Genomic DNA, 13403 nt, shown 5'->3' with positions numbered 1-13403 from the left:
TGAATATGAGGCGGTTGCCCACCCCCGTGATATCATCGGAAGTTGGAAGCGTCTCACATCCGGTCCGGGTCACCAACCTGCCTGCAGACAGCGCCAGGTTCCTAAGTGGTTCCACACGCTATTGGAAGCCTCCTCAGCTGCCTGCCACTTTGGCCCTCAGGTTCTCAGGAGACACTGATGCCAAACCAGGCCGTGCTCCTCTTTCCAGATACTGCTAGGGGTCTGCACGGCTCTCACCCCTCCCTGGAGGTGGCAATAAGGTTAGTCTTCTATCTTCCCCCGGCAACGCCGGGTGCTGTACACTTCCTCCTCAAAGGACAGGAAACCACTGAAGTGTATAGAGAGGCTCAACCTTTTTAAAAGCTGTAGGTTTCCTGTCATTTGGGGTGGGTGAACCCTCTCTATTGGGTGCTGTCGTGGTGAAGGGAAAATTTTAGTCCACCGTGCATAGTGTGTTATAGAAAATAAGAACGCCACACTTTGCTCACCATCCCCGGGTGTGGCGCTGAGTTGCCATTGCTGTTACTGGTATTTGGCATTGGTTGCAGCGCTGGACATGGAGACGGTGAGTAAAGCATGGTTTGCTTTTTTAATAACAAAAGGCAGCTGGAAGACTAAGATTTTCTTAAAGGGGACAACTTCTCTATCTCTTTCAGAAGCTGGTAATGTGTAGGGGAAAAAAAGACCTGTAAAATCTTTTTTTTTAATTAATGAAATCCAATTATAAAAATGATTTTAAAGGAAACCTGTCATCAGCTTTTTAAATCTTAAAAAAGTGGCATGTACGTAAAGTCACTTTAATGCTGAGTAAATCCTTAATTTTATTGTAGAAATCTGTGATGCTGTTTTAGAGAAATCCATAGTTGAAAATGTATGCAAATGAGTGGTAAGTGCAGTGGGCGGGCCCTGCACTTACAGCTCTCCTGCTTCTCTCCATATTCCCTGCCCACTGCCTGTCTCCTGTCTCTGACTGATAGGTCACTGAAACATGAGTCACCTGTCAGAGACAGGAGGCAGTCAGTGGGCATCAAAGAGGTAGAGAAGCAGCAGAGCTTAAGGGAAATGCCCGCCTACTGCCTTTACAACAACTATGGATCTCTCTACAATAGAAAAACGGATTTATACAAGAAAACTAAAGATTTACTCAGTATAAGGCTGCTTTCACACATCCGGTTTTTGCCGTAAGGAACAATCCAGAGGAAAAACTGATGCGACGGATATGGCGAAAAAACAGATCTGTCGCATCAGTTTTTTCTATGCGTTCTTTCCGTTTTTGATGGATCTGTTGTGATACTGAGCATACGCAGTTCAAAAAAACGGATCCGTCAGAGAGGTGTTTATTCAGAAGGAACCTAATCAAATTTTTGGTGGATGGGTAAGGCAATTGGGAATTGCAGATGAGGACACAGGAGAGAAAATACTTGGTGGGTGGAAGACCTTGAGGAAGAGTGTGTTGAGCGAGGTGTGGAGAGATTCGCACTTCCGCATTATACATAGAGCAATCATAGCTTTTAATATACCGATTTCGGCAGCTATGAGGGATAGGAAAATACACTGCCCGAAATGTAAGCGGAGAGACACAGATTTATTTCACGGGTTATGGGAGTGCACGTCAGTAAGGAAAGTCTGGGACAGCGTGAGAAGGATGATGAACAACTTATGGAAAAGGGATCTACCCCCGAATCCCATGTTATATCTATTCCACTATGTAGGAGAGATAGAGGAGAGTCGGTTAGAGGGAAAAAGGGCAGTACTGATTTTGTTCCATTCGATATGCATCATGGTCAAAAGAAACATCTTGAGGTATTGGTTGAATGACTCGATTCCGGGAGTGGGCGCGATTGTAACTCAACTCAAGTCAATGCTTAACCTAGACTGGATGGAGGCAGAACGAAATAAAGATAAGGGAATAAAGTCGTTTATAGAGAAATGGAAAGCATTCTTGTTGGGCTACCACACAGACCAGGAAATAGTGAATTACATGAAGCCATTTACATACACTGAGTGGTATCTCTTGGAGGATATAAGCGGCACACTTGGGAAACTGAAGGTGCCGGTGGTCCGCTAACAGATAGTTACACTCAACACAGTGGATGAAGAAATGTAGTGGCAGGGATAGTGCACTCGAAATAAAAATTCTGCATACTTGTGACAAAGTAGGAAAATTAATAGTTTGGAGGGGGGAGTTATGATGTATTTTGATGTATGGATATGTTTTATGTATACAAATCTATTCAGATAAGGGGCCAGGACTTGAAAGGTTGTGTAGTATCAAAATTTTCGTGTATCGACCCCATAATGTATGTAACTGCGATATTGTCTGGATTTTATTTTTGAAAATAATAAAAACTATTGGGAAAAAAAAACAAAACCGATCCATCGTTGGATTCCGTCATATGCCAGATGATGACAGATCCGGCACCCATAGGCTTCCATTATACAACATGACGGTGTCTATGGGGAATATGGGGAATAATACGGATCCGACGCCCAATCCGTTTCATCCGCAATTCGCCGGATTGTGCCTGACGGCGAAAAACGGATGCGTGAAAGCAGCCTTAGGGTTCAGCCACATCGACGTATAAAATCTGCCAGGCAATGCGATTAAAAAAATTGCATTGCACTTGCATCAATGTTAAACAATAGGTCAGAGTATATCTGCTAATTTTACCTCTGCAAAATTTGTCAGGAGGGGCAAATCGCAGCATGTTACGAGTGGCTGTGTACCTTGCCAATATAAGTAAATGGGTTCAAGAAAAACATGCGACACACAGACAGCCACAGACAAGCTTGCGCAATACAATTTTAATGTTATCTTTTACATACTGTCAAAAACTAGATAGAAAGATGAAGAGATAGGATAGATAGATAGATAGATAGATAGATAGATAGATAGATAGATAGATAGATAGATAGATAGATAGATAGTTAGATTGATAATATCCCACCCACTACATATTCTAAGCTTGCACCCTTTAGTGCTTTTCATGTGGCACTAAAAAGAGTTTAGCCTTGCATTTAGCTACAAAATAAATAATTACATAAAAAACACCCTTATATTTGGTAGCCAGCTAGGGTAAAGCAGACAGCTGAAGCCTGCAGAACGCAGCTGGCAGCTTCACCTTGGCTGGTAATTCAAAACGGAGGTCACCTCATGCTATTTTTTTAAATTACTTATTTAAAATTAAATGATTTTAAAAATCATGGGCTCCCCCAAATTAGATCACCAGCCAAGGTGAAGCTGACAGCTGAGGTCTGGTATTCTCAAGGTGGGAAGGGCCATGGTTATTGGTCTCTTCCTAGCCTAAAAATAGCAGGCCACAGCTGCCCCTGAAGTGGCATATCCATTAGATGCACCAATCCTAGTGCTTCACCTCTACTCTTCCCGTTGCCCTAGTGTGGTGGCAAATGAGGCAATATATGGAGTTGAGGCCAGCTGTGAAATGACAGCTGGCATCAAGCCGAAAGGTTAGTAAAAGGTGGGTGTCAATGAGACACCCCCATTACTAACCCGGTAAATGTAAATAGAAAAAAAATACACCAAAAAATATTTTATTTAAAAACACCCCACAATACTAGCCCTCATTCATGAATTAGTTATTAAGAAAAAAAAAGCTTTGAAGATCCGCCCAGGAGCATAGCACTGTGCACCTGAGCATTCTATTAGCGTTATTCCATATAGTTTCCTGCCTGCAATCTGTCTGAAGAAGGTCTTGCTGACTGAAATATCACATATTTCATGATTGCAATTTCCATGAAAACTCGTACCTCTTGTTAATTTATGGGTGCCGGATTCCTTTTCTTTATTTGGATGTGGAGTAGTACCCTATTGCCCTGGTGTGGTGGCAAACGAGGTAATATATGGAGTTGATGCCAGCTGTGATTTGACAACTGGCATCAAGCCCAGGGGTTAGTAATGAGTGGGCGTCAATCAGACACCCCCATTACTAACCCGGTAATTTATTAGTGCCAGATTCCTTTTCCTTATTTGTATGTGAAGCGGTACCATTTCCAGACACCATATCTATGTACAGAGTGACGTATATCCCAGCTATATATCTATTAAGTGTACACATCAGATCTTGCCAATCATCTGTTAGGCTAAGTTCACATTTCCGCTAAAATGTATCAGTCTTCAGTATGGAGACTTTCTCTGAGGTTAGAAGAAATCAGGAATCACAAAAAAGTGATAGCATGTGTTTTCTAATCTGCTAGAAGATGAAAAGAATTATATCACTACCACATATGGAAAGACTTTTACTATCCAAGCATGCCCTAAAAGACAACCAAATATCTACTGCACTAAATGTAGCTAACAGCATACCTCTAATTTGTCCCTTACGGTCTTTCCGATCTTTTTCTCATCTTTTTCTTTTCCACCAGGCATCCTTTTATCTTCTTTCACGCCTCCTCCTTTTTTATCTTCTTTGCCTCCTTTAATATGCTTTGGATCCAACGCTAGAATCAAGGTGTTAAGAACGGTCAGATTTCTAAAAATTATCATGTCTCATCATAGCTAGCAATAAGCACTTTGTATTTGTTTTGTATAGAGAAGTCACTTTACAAAAGAGATTAAATTCTCAACTCCTTCTACTGCATTAATGTGGGCATCTCAATGTGGGCATCTCAAAACTATTACAACTGTCCTATTACTGGGTGTAAAAAAAGGTCTTGAATTTGATCTGTCCATATATTACATGGATTTATGTGGTTTCTCCTGCCAATTATCTTTGAGTTAGAAATGCTGCCATTTATGGTGGACCGGTGTAAAGATGTCCTGTCCCTAGTTCAATAGTGGACATTTTTTGCTTATTTTATTCCCGCTACTCCCCTGAAGATTCAGGTTTTTGTTTTTTTTAATTGTCCATCCAGTTGTAGAGATATATACAGTCCTTTTCATTTAGTGCTAATTTTCATGTTTGTTGCGAAGGATTCTCTGGGGGCGTGTCTTCAGGATGTTCATTATTAACCTGTACGCCACACCCTCTTGGCTAAGACCATAAGAATTTGCACCCGATAAAATGGTTCATATCTCTAGAGACGAATGAAAAAATAAAAATGCAAAACTCAAGCAGAGGAAATAAAATAAGAGCAAAAACTGGTCACTTTTTCCCCTTGTGAGAAACCTTCTTTAAAGGATTTTCTAGACTCTATAAAAAAAATAGTAGAAATATTGCTTTAAAATCAAATATAAAAAAAACTATGTAAAAATCACTCCTGAAATCAGATAAAAAGGGGAACAAGTTGACTCAATATGTGCATTGTGTGTTTGTGCCACACTAAGCATAGAAAATAGAAAGGGGAGAAGAGATCTGTCTGAGTACTAGAGAACCAAGATTGTTGAAAAATATCAACAATCTCCAAAGATCTTGATGTTCCTTTGTTCATGGTGTGCAGCATAATCAAGAAGTTTACAACCCATGGCACTGTAGCTAATCTCCCTGGATATGGACGGCAAAGAAAAATTGATGAAATGTTGCAACACAGGATAGTCCAGATGGTGGATAAACAATCCCAATTAAGTTCCAAAGAAATTCAAGCTGTCCTGCAGACTCAGGGTGCATCAGTGTCAGTGCAAACTATTCGTCAACATTTGAATTAAATGAAACACTGTGGTAGGCGACCCAGGAGGACCCCACTGCTGACACAGAGGCATAAAAAAACTAGGCAGCAGTTTGCCAAAATGTACATGAGTAAGCCAAAATCCTTCTGAGAAAGTCTTGTGGACAAATAAAAACCAATATACAGCATTTTGGGTAAAGCACATCATTGTACTGTTTATCAAAACAGAATGCGGCCTTCAAAGAAAATAACACAGTACCTACAGTCACAAATGATGGAGATTGAAAGATGTTATGGGGTTGTTTTGCTACCTCTGGCACTGGGTTCCTTGACTGTGTGCAAGGCATCATTAAGTCTGAATATTAGAAAGCGGGGTTTGTATCCTAAGTCATGGGTCTTCGAGCAGGACAATAACTCCAAACTTACTTCATGAAGCACCCAGAAAATGATGGAAACAAAGTTCTGAAGTGGCCAGCAATGAGACAGAATATAAATCCCACTGAACACCTGTGGAGAGATCTTAATTGCTTTTGGGAGAAGGTGCCTTCAAATATGAATAATAGAGACCTGGAGTTGTTTGCAAAAGAAGAGTGGTCCAAAATTCCAGACGAGAGGTGTAAGAAGCTTGTTGATGGTTATAGATAAGCGGGCTTTACACGCTGTGACATCGCTAGCATTTGCTGGCGATGTTAAGCGCGATAGCACCCGCCCCCATAGTACAACCAATATGTGATGATCGCTGCCGTAGCGAACATTATAGCGGGCTTTACATGCTGCGACATCGCTAGCATTTGCTGGCGATGTCAAGCGCGATAGCACCCGCCCCCGTCGTATGGCCGATATGTGGTGATCGCTGCCGTAGCGAACATTATCGCTACGGCAGCGTCACACGCACATACCTGCTCTGTAACGTCGCTCTGGACGGCGAACTGCCTCCTTTCTAAGGGGGCGGTTCATGCGGCGTCACAGCAACGTCACACGGCAGGCGTCCAATAGAAGCGGAGGGGCGGAGATGAGCGGGACGTAACATCCCGCCCACCCTCTTCCTTCCGCATTGCCAGTGGAGGCAGGTAAGGAGATGTTCGTCGCTCCTGCGGTGTCACACATAGCGATGTATGCTGCCGCAGGAACGACAAACAACATCGCTAATAAGCAGAGAGCGATTTTTTGTTTCAGGACGACCTCTCCGCGGCAAACGATTTTGACCGCTTCAGCGATCGTTTAAGGTCGCTCATAAGTGTCACACACTGCAATATCGTTAATGAAGCCGGATGTGCGTCACAAACAACGTGATCCCGACGATAATCCATTAACGATATCGTAGCGTGTAAAGCCTGCTATTGGGTGTAGAACCAAATATTAAGTTGAGGGTGCCAACCATTTTGTCCGGCCCATTTTTGGGGTTTTGCATGAAATTATGCTAAATTTGCCTTTTTTTTCCCCCTCTGCTTTTTTTTTTTTTTTGTGCTGTTCCAGTATACACAAAGGAAAAAAATGTGTATATCAAAATATGTGTAATTGCAATAATACTTAATTTTCTGGAACAATTTCAAGGGCGCCAACATTTTCGGCCATGACTGTATCTACAAGATCTACATCTACATGTATACATTTCTCTCTCTATAAACCATATGCATATATATATTTTACACAAATATTATATATATATATATATATATATATATATATATATATATACTGCTCAAAAAAATAAAGGGAACACTTAAACAACATATGTATACACACATTCTAATTCCATTATTGATCATGTCAAACCCCCACCGCTCCAATGCTACTCTGGAAGCCCACTGGCATCTCTTTACTCCCTCATCAATGAGACGTACCCTGTTGAAGAAAGGGTGAAACGTGTGTTGGGGCATGGGGATGCACATCTATTACTCTGCTTTACAAGTGAGTGTTAAGCGGGCTTTACACGCTACGATATCGTTAATGAATTATCGTCGGGGTCACGTTGTTTATGCCGCACATAAACGATATCGCAGCGTGTAATGCAGGCGTCATACGAGACAATCTGTCATGTGATATGTCGTTGGGGTCACGGTTTTCGTGACGCACATCCAGCATCGTTTGCGATGTCGTCCCGTGTGACACCTACGAGCGTCTGTAAACGATCGCAAATTGGTTACAAATCGCGAATCGTTTACACGTCGCTTATTTTTAAAAAATCGTTTATTCTACTTTGCGCTGGTTGTTCATCATACCCGGGGCAGCACACATCGCTCCGTGTGACACACGATGAACACAGCTTACCTGTGTCCCGGCGGCAATGCGGAAGGAAGGAGGTGGGCGGGATGTTCACGTCCCGCTCATCTCCGCCCCTCCGCTTCTATTGGCCGCCCGCTGTGTGACGACGCTGTGACGCCGAACGTCCCTCCCCCTTCAAGAAGTAGACGTTCGCCGCCCACAGCGAGGTCGTCCGGGAGGTAAGTACGTGTGACGGGGGTTTAACGACTTTGGGCGCCACGGGCAACTAATTGCCCGTGACGCACAAACGACGGGGGCGGGTACGATCGCTCATGCAATCGCACAATAGATCGTACCGTGTGACGGCTGCATAACAGTTATGTGCGGCCTAAAACGATCGCAAAAGCGGCCAAAATCGTTTGCACGGAGAGGTTGTCCTAAAACAAAAATTCGTTTACCTCTCATTAGCGATGTTGTTCCTCGTTCCTGCGGCACCACACATCGCTATGTGTGACACCGCAGGAGCGAGGAACATCACCTTACCTGCCTCCACCGGCTATGCGTAAGGAAGGAGGTGGGCGGGATGTTTACGTCACGCTCATCTCCACCCCTCCGCTTCTATTGGACGGCTGCCATGTGACGTCGCTGTGACGCCGCACGACCCTCCCCCTTAGAAAGGAGACGGATCGCCGGCCAGAGCGACGTTGCAGGGCAGGTAAGTCAGTGTGATGGGGGTAAGTGAGGTTGTGCGCGACGGGCAGCGATATGCCCGTGTCGTACAACCGACGGGGGCGGGTACGATCGCTTGATCTCGCTAGCGAGATCGCAGCGTGTAAAGCCCGCTTTAGTGTTATAGGGATGAGTGCCATGACTCTATTCAATTCAGTTCAGCAACCTCCCCATTCCCTTTAGATGCAGTATATACCTATATCTACTTATACCCTAATGGACTGTTCACATTAGTATATTGTATGCTCCTCTCTATTTTTTCCTGAATAGTCAATCCATATTCCAGTGCTTATGTTTGCATAAATTGCATGTTATTACTGCTTTGTATATTCCCCTAGTCTTCTATTTTGACATTTTACCTTTACTTTATTGTATAAATCTGAATATTGCCATTGGTTTATATAGTTTTGTCTCATGGTAGACTTTTTTTTAACTCTTTTGCCTGTCCCGATCTCGTTTTCATAGAGAACAAGTCTTATATGATAACCTTCATATTTGTACATATTTAAGTAAATAAAACCTAAGTAAATTAAGTAAATAAAAAATATTTAAATATATTAAAACCTTTTGAGAGATTTTTCGTGCCTCCCTCTTAATTTTGTTGGTCTATATGTTATATTTTGAGACATATCTCGGTTACCTTTGGCTATTTATTAGTGTTGAGCGGGTAGTTAACTATTCATACTCGCTATGCTGTTAGCGAGTACTGTCCGCTACTCGCATATTCGTTATGAGTAGTGGGCACAATGTAAGTCAATGGGAAATACTCGAGTAACCCAAAAGCCGTACTTTTCATGCGAGTAGCGAATAGTACGGCTTTCAGGTTACTCGCTACTTGGCGAGGATTTCTCATTTACTTTCATTGTGCCCGCTCCTTGTAACGAATATGCGAGTAGCGGACAGTACTTGCTAACAGCATAGCGAGTACGAATAGTTAAATACTCGCGCAACACTACTTTTTATGTTTTGATGTCTTTGTGACCCTTTTTTGGTAGTTGTCATTAGGCAGGGAATGTCTACCAATACGACTACCTCAACCAATTTATGGCCTTGCCAGTTATGCTATGGAGTTGGATGAAGAACTGCTGAGGCCAGTGATTGGCTGCAGTGTTCATATGAGTAAATGGAAAGTGACTGCTGTGGAGGTAGATAGATGACCATGTGGACGGCAGTGCTGGAGCCGCAAAATTTAAATGGCTGAGGTCTGTGGTAAGGCTTTTTATCCTGGACAACTTCTTTAAACAGTTATCCTTGTGAGATAACACCTTTATTATAAAGATAATAGAAATCAATCAACAGATTATGTCTTTGATTTTCTTAATATTAATTCAGAGGACCAGAACTTACAGGGCAGTACACAGAAAGATATTATCACCTGCTAATCTCACCTACAGTCTAGGTTTCTTTAGGGTTTCATATTGGCATTGCTATAAATGGTAGGCGTCAATGTTTTCTAAAGTGCTGTGGTTAACGACAAGCTAAAAAAAGGCCACATGTTGGCTGACATGACTACCCTGCCCATACGATGAGTCACATTTATCATGCAGTATTTAATTTTGCACGTGAAGAGTCTGAATATATCTTTACTAAACAAGGTGCAAGATTAAAGAGAACTTGTCAGGTCCCCTCTGCCCTCATCGCTAAATGCCTAGATTTCCCTCCCTAACCAGCCCTGTACAAATAATATGGACATGATAACATGATTTCCACAAGCATGGCTCATTTCAGTAGCATCAGTGTGCCTGTGAAGTAGTGTGAACACTTTCCGGCTTCATTGGGCGCACCGCGCATGACCAGAAGTTCAGAAGACGTGTACTTGAGCTGTCTTCTGAACTTCCTGTCATTCTCAGCGCGCCCAATGAAGCTGTTAAGCGTCCACTCTGTTTCTTAAGCCTGCTTTACACCTTACGATACAGCATACGATATCGTATGCGATCGTAACCGCCCCCATCGTATGTGTGGCTCGTTCAATTTGTTGAACGTGCCGCACAAACGATTAACCCCCGTCACACGTACTTACCCGTCCGTACGACCTCAATGTGGGCGGCGAACGTCCACTTCCTGGAGTGGGAGGGACGTTTGGCGTCACAGCGACGTCACGCGGCAGCCGGCCAATAGAAGCGGAGGGGCGGAGCTGAGCGGGACGTAAACATCCCGCCCACCTCCTTCCTTCCTCATTGCTGGCCGGGAGCTGCAGGACACAGGTAAGATCTGTTCATCGTTCCCGGGGTGTCACACACTGCGATGTGTGCTACCCCGGGTACGATGAACAATCTGACGTTCAATTCTAGAGAAATGAACGATGTGCGTGCGATGAACGTTTTACCATTCAATCGCAATCGCACGTACCTGTCACACACTACAATGTACCTTACGATGCCGGATGTGCGTCACTTACGACATGACCCCGCCGACACATTGTAAGATATATTGTAGTGTGTAAAGCGGGCTTAAGGCACACTGACACTGCCGAAATGAGCCACACATGTGCGAGATTTCCAAGAGCTGGAGGTGACACCAACACGTGGAAATCATGTTATCACTCCCACCGGGAAAAAGGCTCAGCAGACAGTATCACACAGGAGAGGATTAGATACACAGCTCAGCAGACAGTATCACACAGGATAGGATTAGATACATGGCTCAGCAGACAGTATCACACATGATAGGATTAGATACATGGCTCAGCAGACAGTATCACACAGGATAGGATTAGGTACACAGCCGTGCAGACAGTATCAGCGGTAGCAGCGGCGGTAATCACATGCAGTGGAACACACACACACAACAGCGGCGGCGGCGGGCAGAGCGGTGGCTGGGGAGTGCGGAGGGAGGGGGTGTCATCTGAGTCGATAACGGCGGGGGGGAGGGGCGGCGGTAGCAGTAGCGGGGGCAGAGCGGGGGCTGGGGTGTCAGTGGAGACGGTAATGGGGGGAAGGGAGGGGAGGCAGCTCGTACTCACATATCCCGGCGGTTGACAGGGGTATAGTGGAGCAAACCGCATACGCTGTGAGCTCCACAATGATGGCGCCGATCTCCTCCCTCTGCTGTGATCTGGACAGCCCAGGGGGCGCGTCCAGGTCACAGCAGACGCCCACTGTAACGTAAAAGATGGGGTCGGATCCCGACCACTGTTCTCTATGCACAGGGGCTGCCATAAAGGAATGAGTTACTGTCGTTACACACAGCAAATTCAGCATGGCCCCCTGTGCCTCCAGTAAAATTAGAATTACATAAAAACTAAATAAGCTGCGATTATCATTTTGTATTAAAAATACTTGATTTCATAATCACTATTTTTAATACAAAAATAAAAAAACACGATACATTACCTTTAAGCATTATTAGTAGTAGTAAAAAGTGTTATACAGAATTGGTTAGGGAGGGAATTTGGGTATACAGGTATCAATGCAGGTGGGTTGGAGGGCATAGGGGACCTGACAGGTTCTCTTTAATAATAACTGCTACAATCCCAGGAAAACATTTTACATTAATAACAGAATGGATAGTATTAACATCAGACTTGTGATGAATGGGTTAAATATAAAAAGCAGAGAATGATGGCCACTCTTGCATCTTCTAAAGGCTGCTTTACACCAGACAATCTATCGTGCGATAGATCGTCGGGGTCACGGTTTTTGTGACGCACATCCGGCATCGCTGGCGATGCCGGCCTGTGTGACACCTCCTAGCGACGCAGTATCGCTCACAAATCGTGAGTCGTGTACTGGTCGCTAGGTTCCATAATATCGTTTAATTTAGTTGTTCATCGTTTCCGTGGTAGCACACGCCGCTCCGTGTGACACCGCGGGAAAGATGAACAGCAGCTCACCTGCGTCACGCGGCCGCTGCCGGCTATGTGAAGGAAGGAGGTGGGCGGGATGTTTACGTCCCGATCATCTCCGCCCCTCCGCTTCCATTGGCCGGCGGCCGTGTGACGTCGCTGTGACGCCGAACGTCCCTCCCACTCCAGGAAGTGGACGTTCGCCGCCCACAGCGTGGTCGCACGAGAGGTAAGTACGTGTGACGGGGGGTTACCAACTTTGTGCAACACAGGCAGCGATTTGCCCGTGACGCAAAAAGGACGGGGGCGGGTACAATCGATTGTGAAATTGCACAAATCGGTCACACCGTGTAAAGCAGCCTTAAGTCACAAGATTTTGACCATATTTTTAGGGTCCTATGCACATTATATAGCTGTCAGCTGGACAATCTTCCCTGAACTGCTTCTTTAAGTGAACCGATCCTCTTACGACGCCTTATCCCAAGGAGAACAAAAGACTTTAGCAGGCTGGATCCTTCTCTTCTGACATGTTTTGTTGGTAGCGGTTCAATAGGCCTCCATACACATAAGATTGTCCACGGTTCCAGCCGATATCAGCGGACTCGGCTGAAACATTCTTTTTCTATAGCACAGTCTAGCTATGTGCCAGTATGATATCAGCAAAGAAGAATAAACTTCAAAACTTCAGCACAGTAGCATAGGAGTTAATAATTAAAAGAAAACAACAGGACTAATGGATCAGTGCCCACGAGTTGTGCCAGGCTACAACAGCAGATACCAAGGTCATATACGCTGTGCGCACCATTATTAGGCAAGAGAGTGTTTTGATCATATCGTTTTATGCATATTTTCCAACTCCAAGGTGTATAAACGTGAATGCTTATTGGATGAAGCAGATCAAGTGATATGTATTTGTGTAATTAATGAGGCAAGATGCGGCCTAAGGATATTAACATTCTTTATCAAGGTGTGCAGAATTATTAGGCAGTTATTCCTCAGGCAAAAGGGGCAAAATGGACTTCACCTTCTAGTTAATTCAGCACACACAGCTTCTAATCCAGCACAAAATGCTGCTGCTTTCACGGCAATAACCATAGTGTTTCTAGGGAACCTTCTGAAGAGT

The 13403-nt window shown here is 44.1% G+C and overlaps 1 protein-coding gene across 1 annotated transcript in view; it reads right to left on the bottom strand.

Annotated features, from left to right (window-relative positions):
• Positions 1 to 13403, bottom strand: part of MYCBPAP (MYCBP associated protein) — a 110003-nt gene that overhangs the window by 16474 nt on the left and 80126 nt on the right. The window contains exon 17 of the mRNA XM_075347506.1: positions 4325 to 4458. Coding sequence (XP_075203621.1) covers positions 4325 to 4458 — 134 coding nt within the window. The remainder of the gene's footprint in view (positions 1 to 4324; positions 4459 to 13403) is intronic.

The sequence above is a fragment of the Anomaloglossus baeobatrachus genome, chromosome 5 (assembly GCF_048569485.1).
Source record: "Anomaloglossus baeobatrachus isolate aAnoBae1 chromosome 5, aAnoBae1.hap1, whole genome shotgun sequence".
NCBI classification, from domain to species: Eukaryota; Metazoa; Chordata; class Amphibia; order Anura; family Aromobatidae; genus Anomaloglossus; species Anomaloglossus baeobatrachus.
Note: the sequence above shows the minus strand (reverse complement) of the source record. Positions and strands in the feature narration are given on the sequence as shown.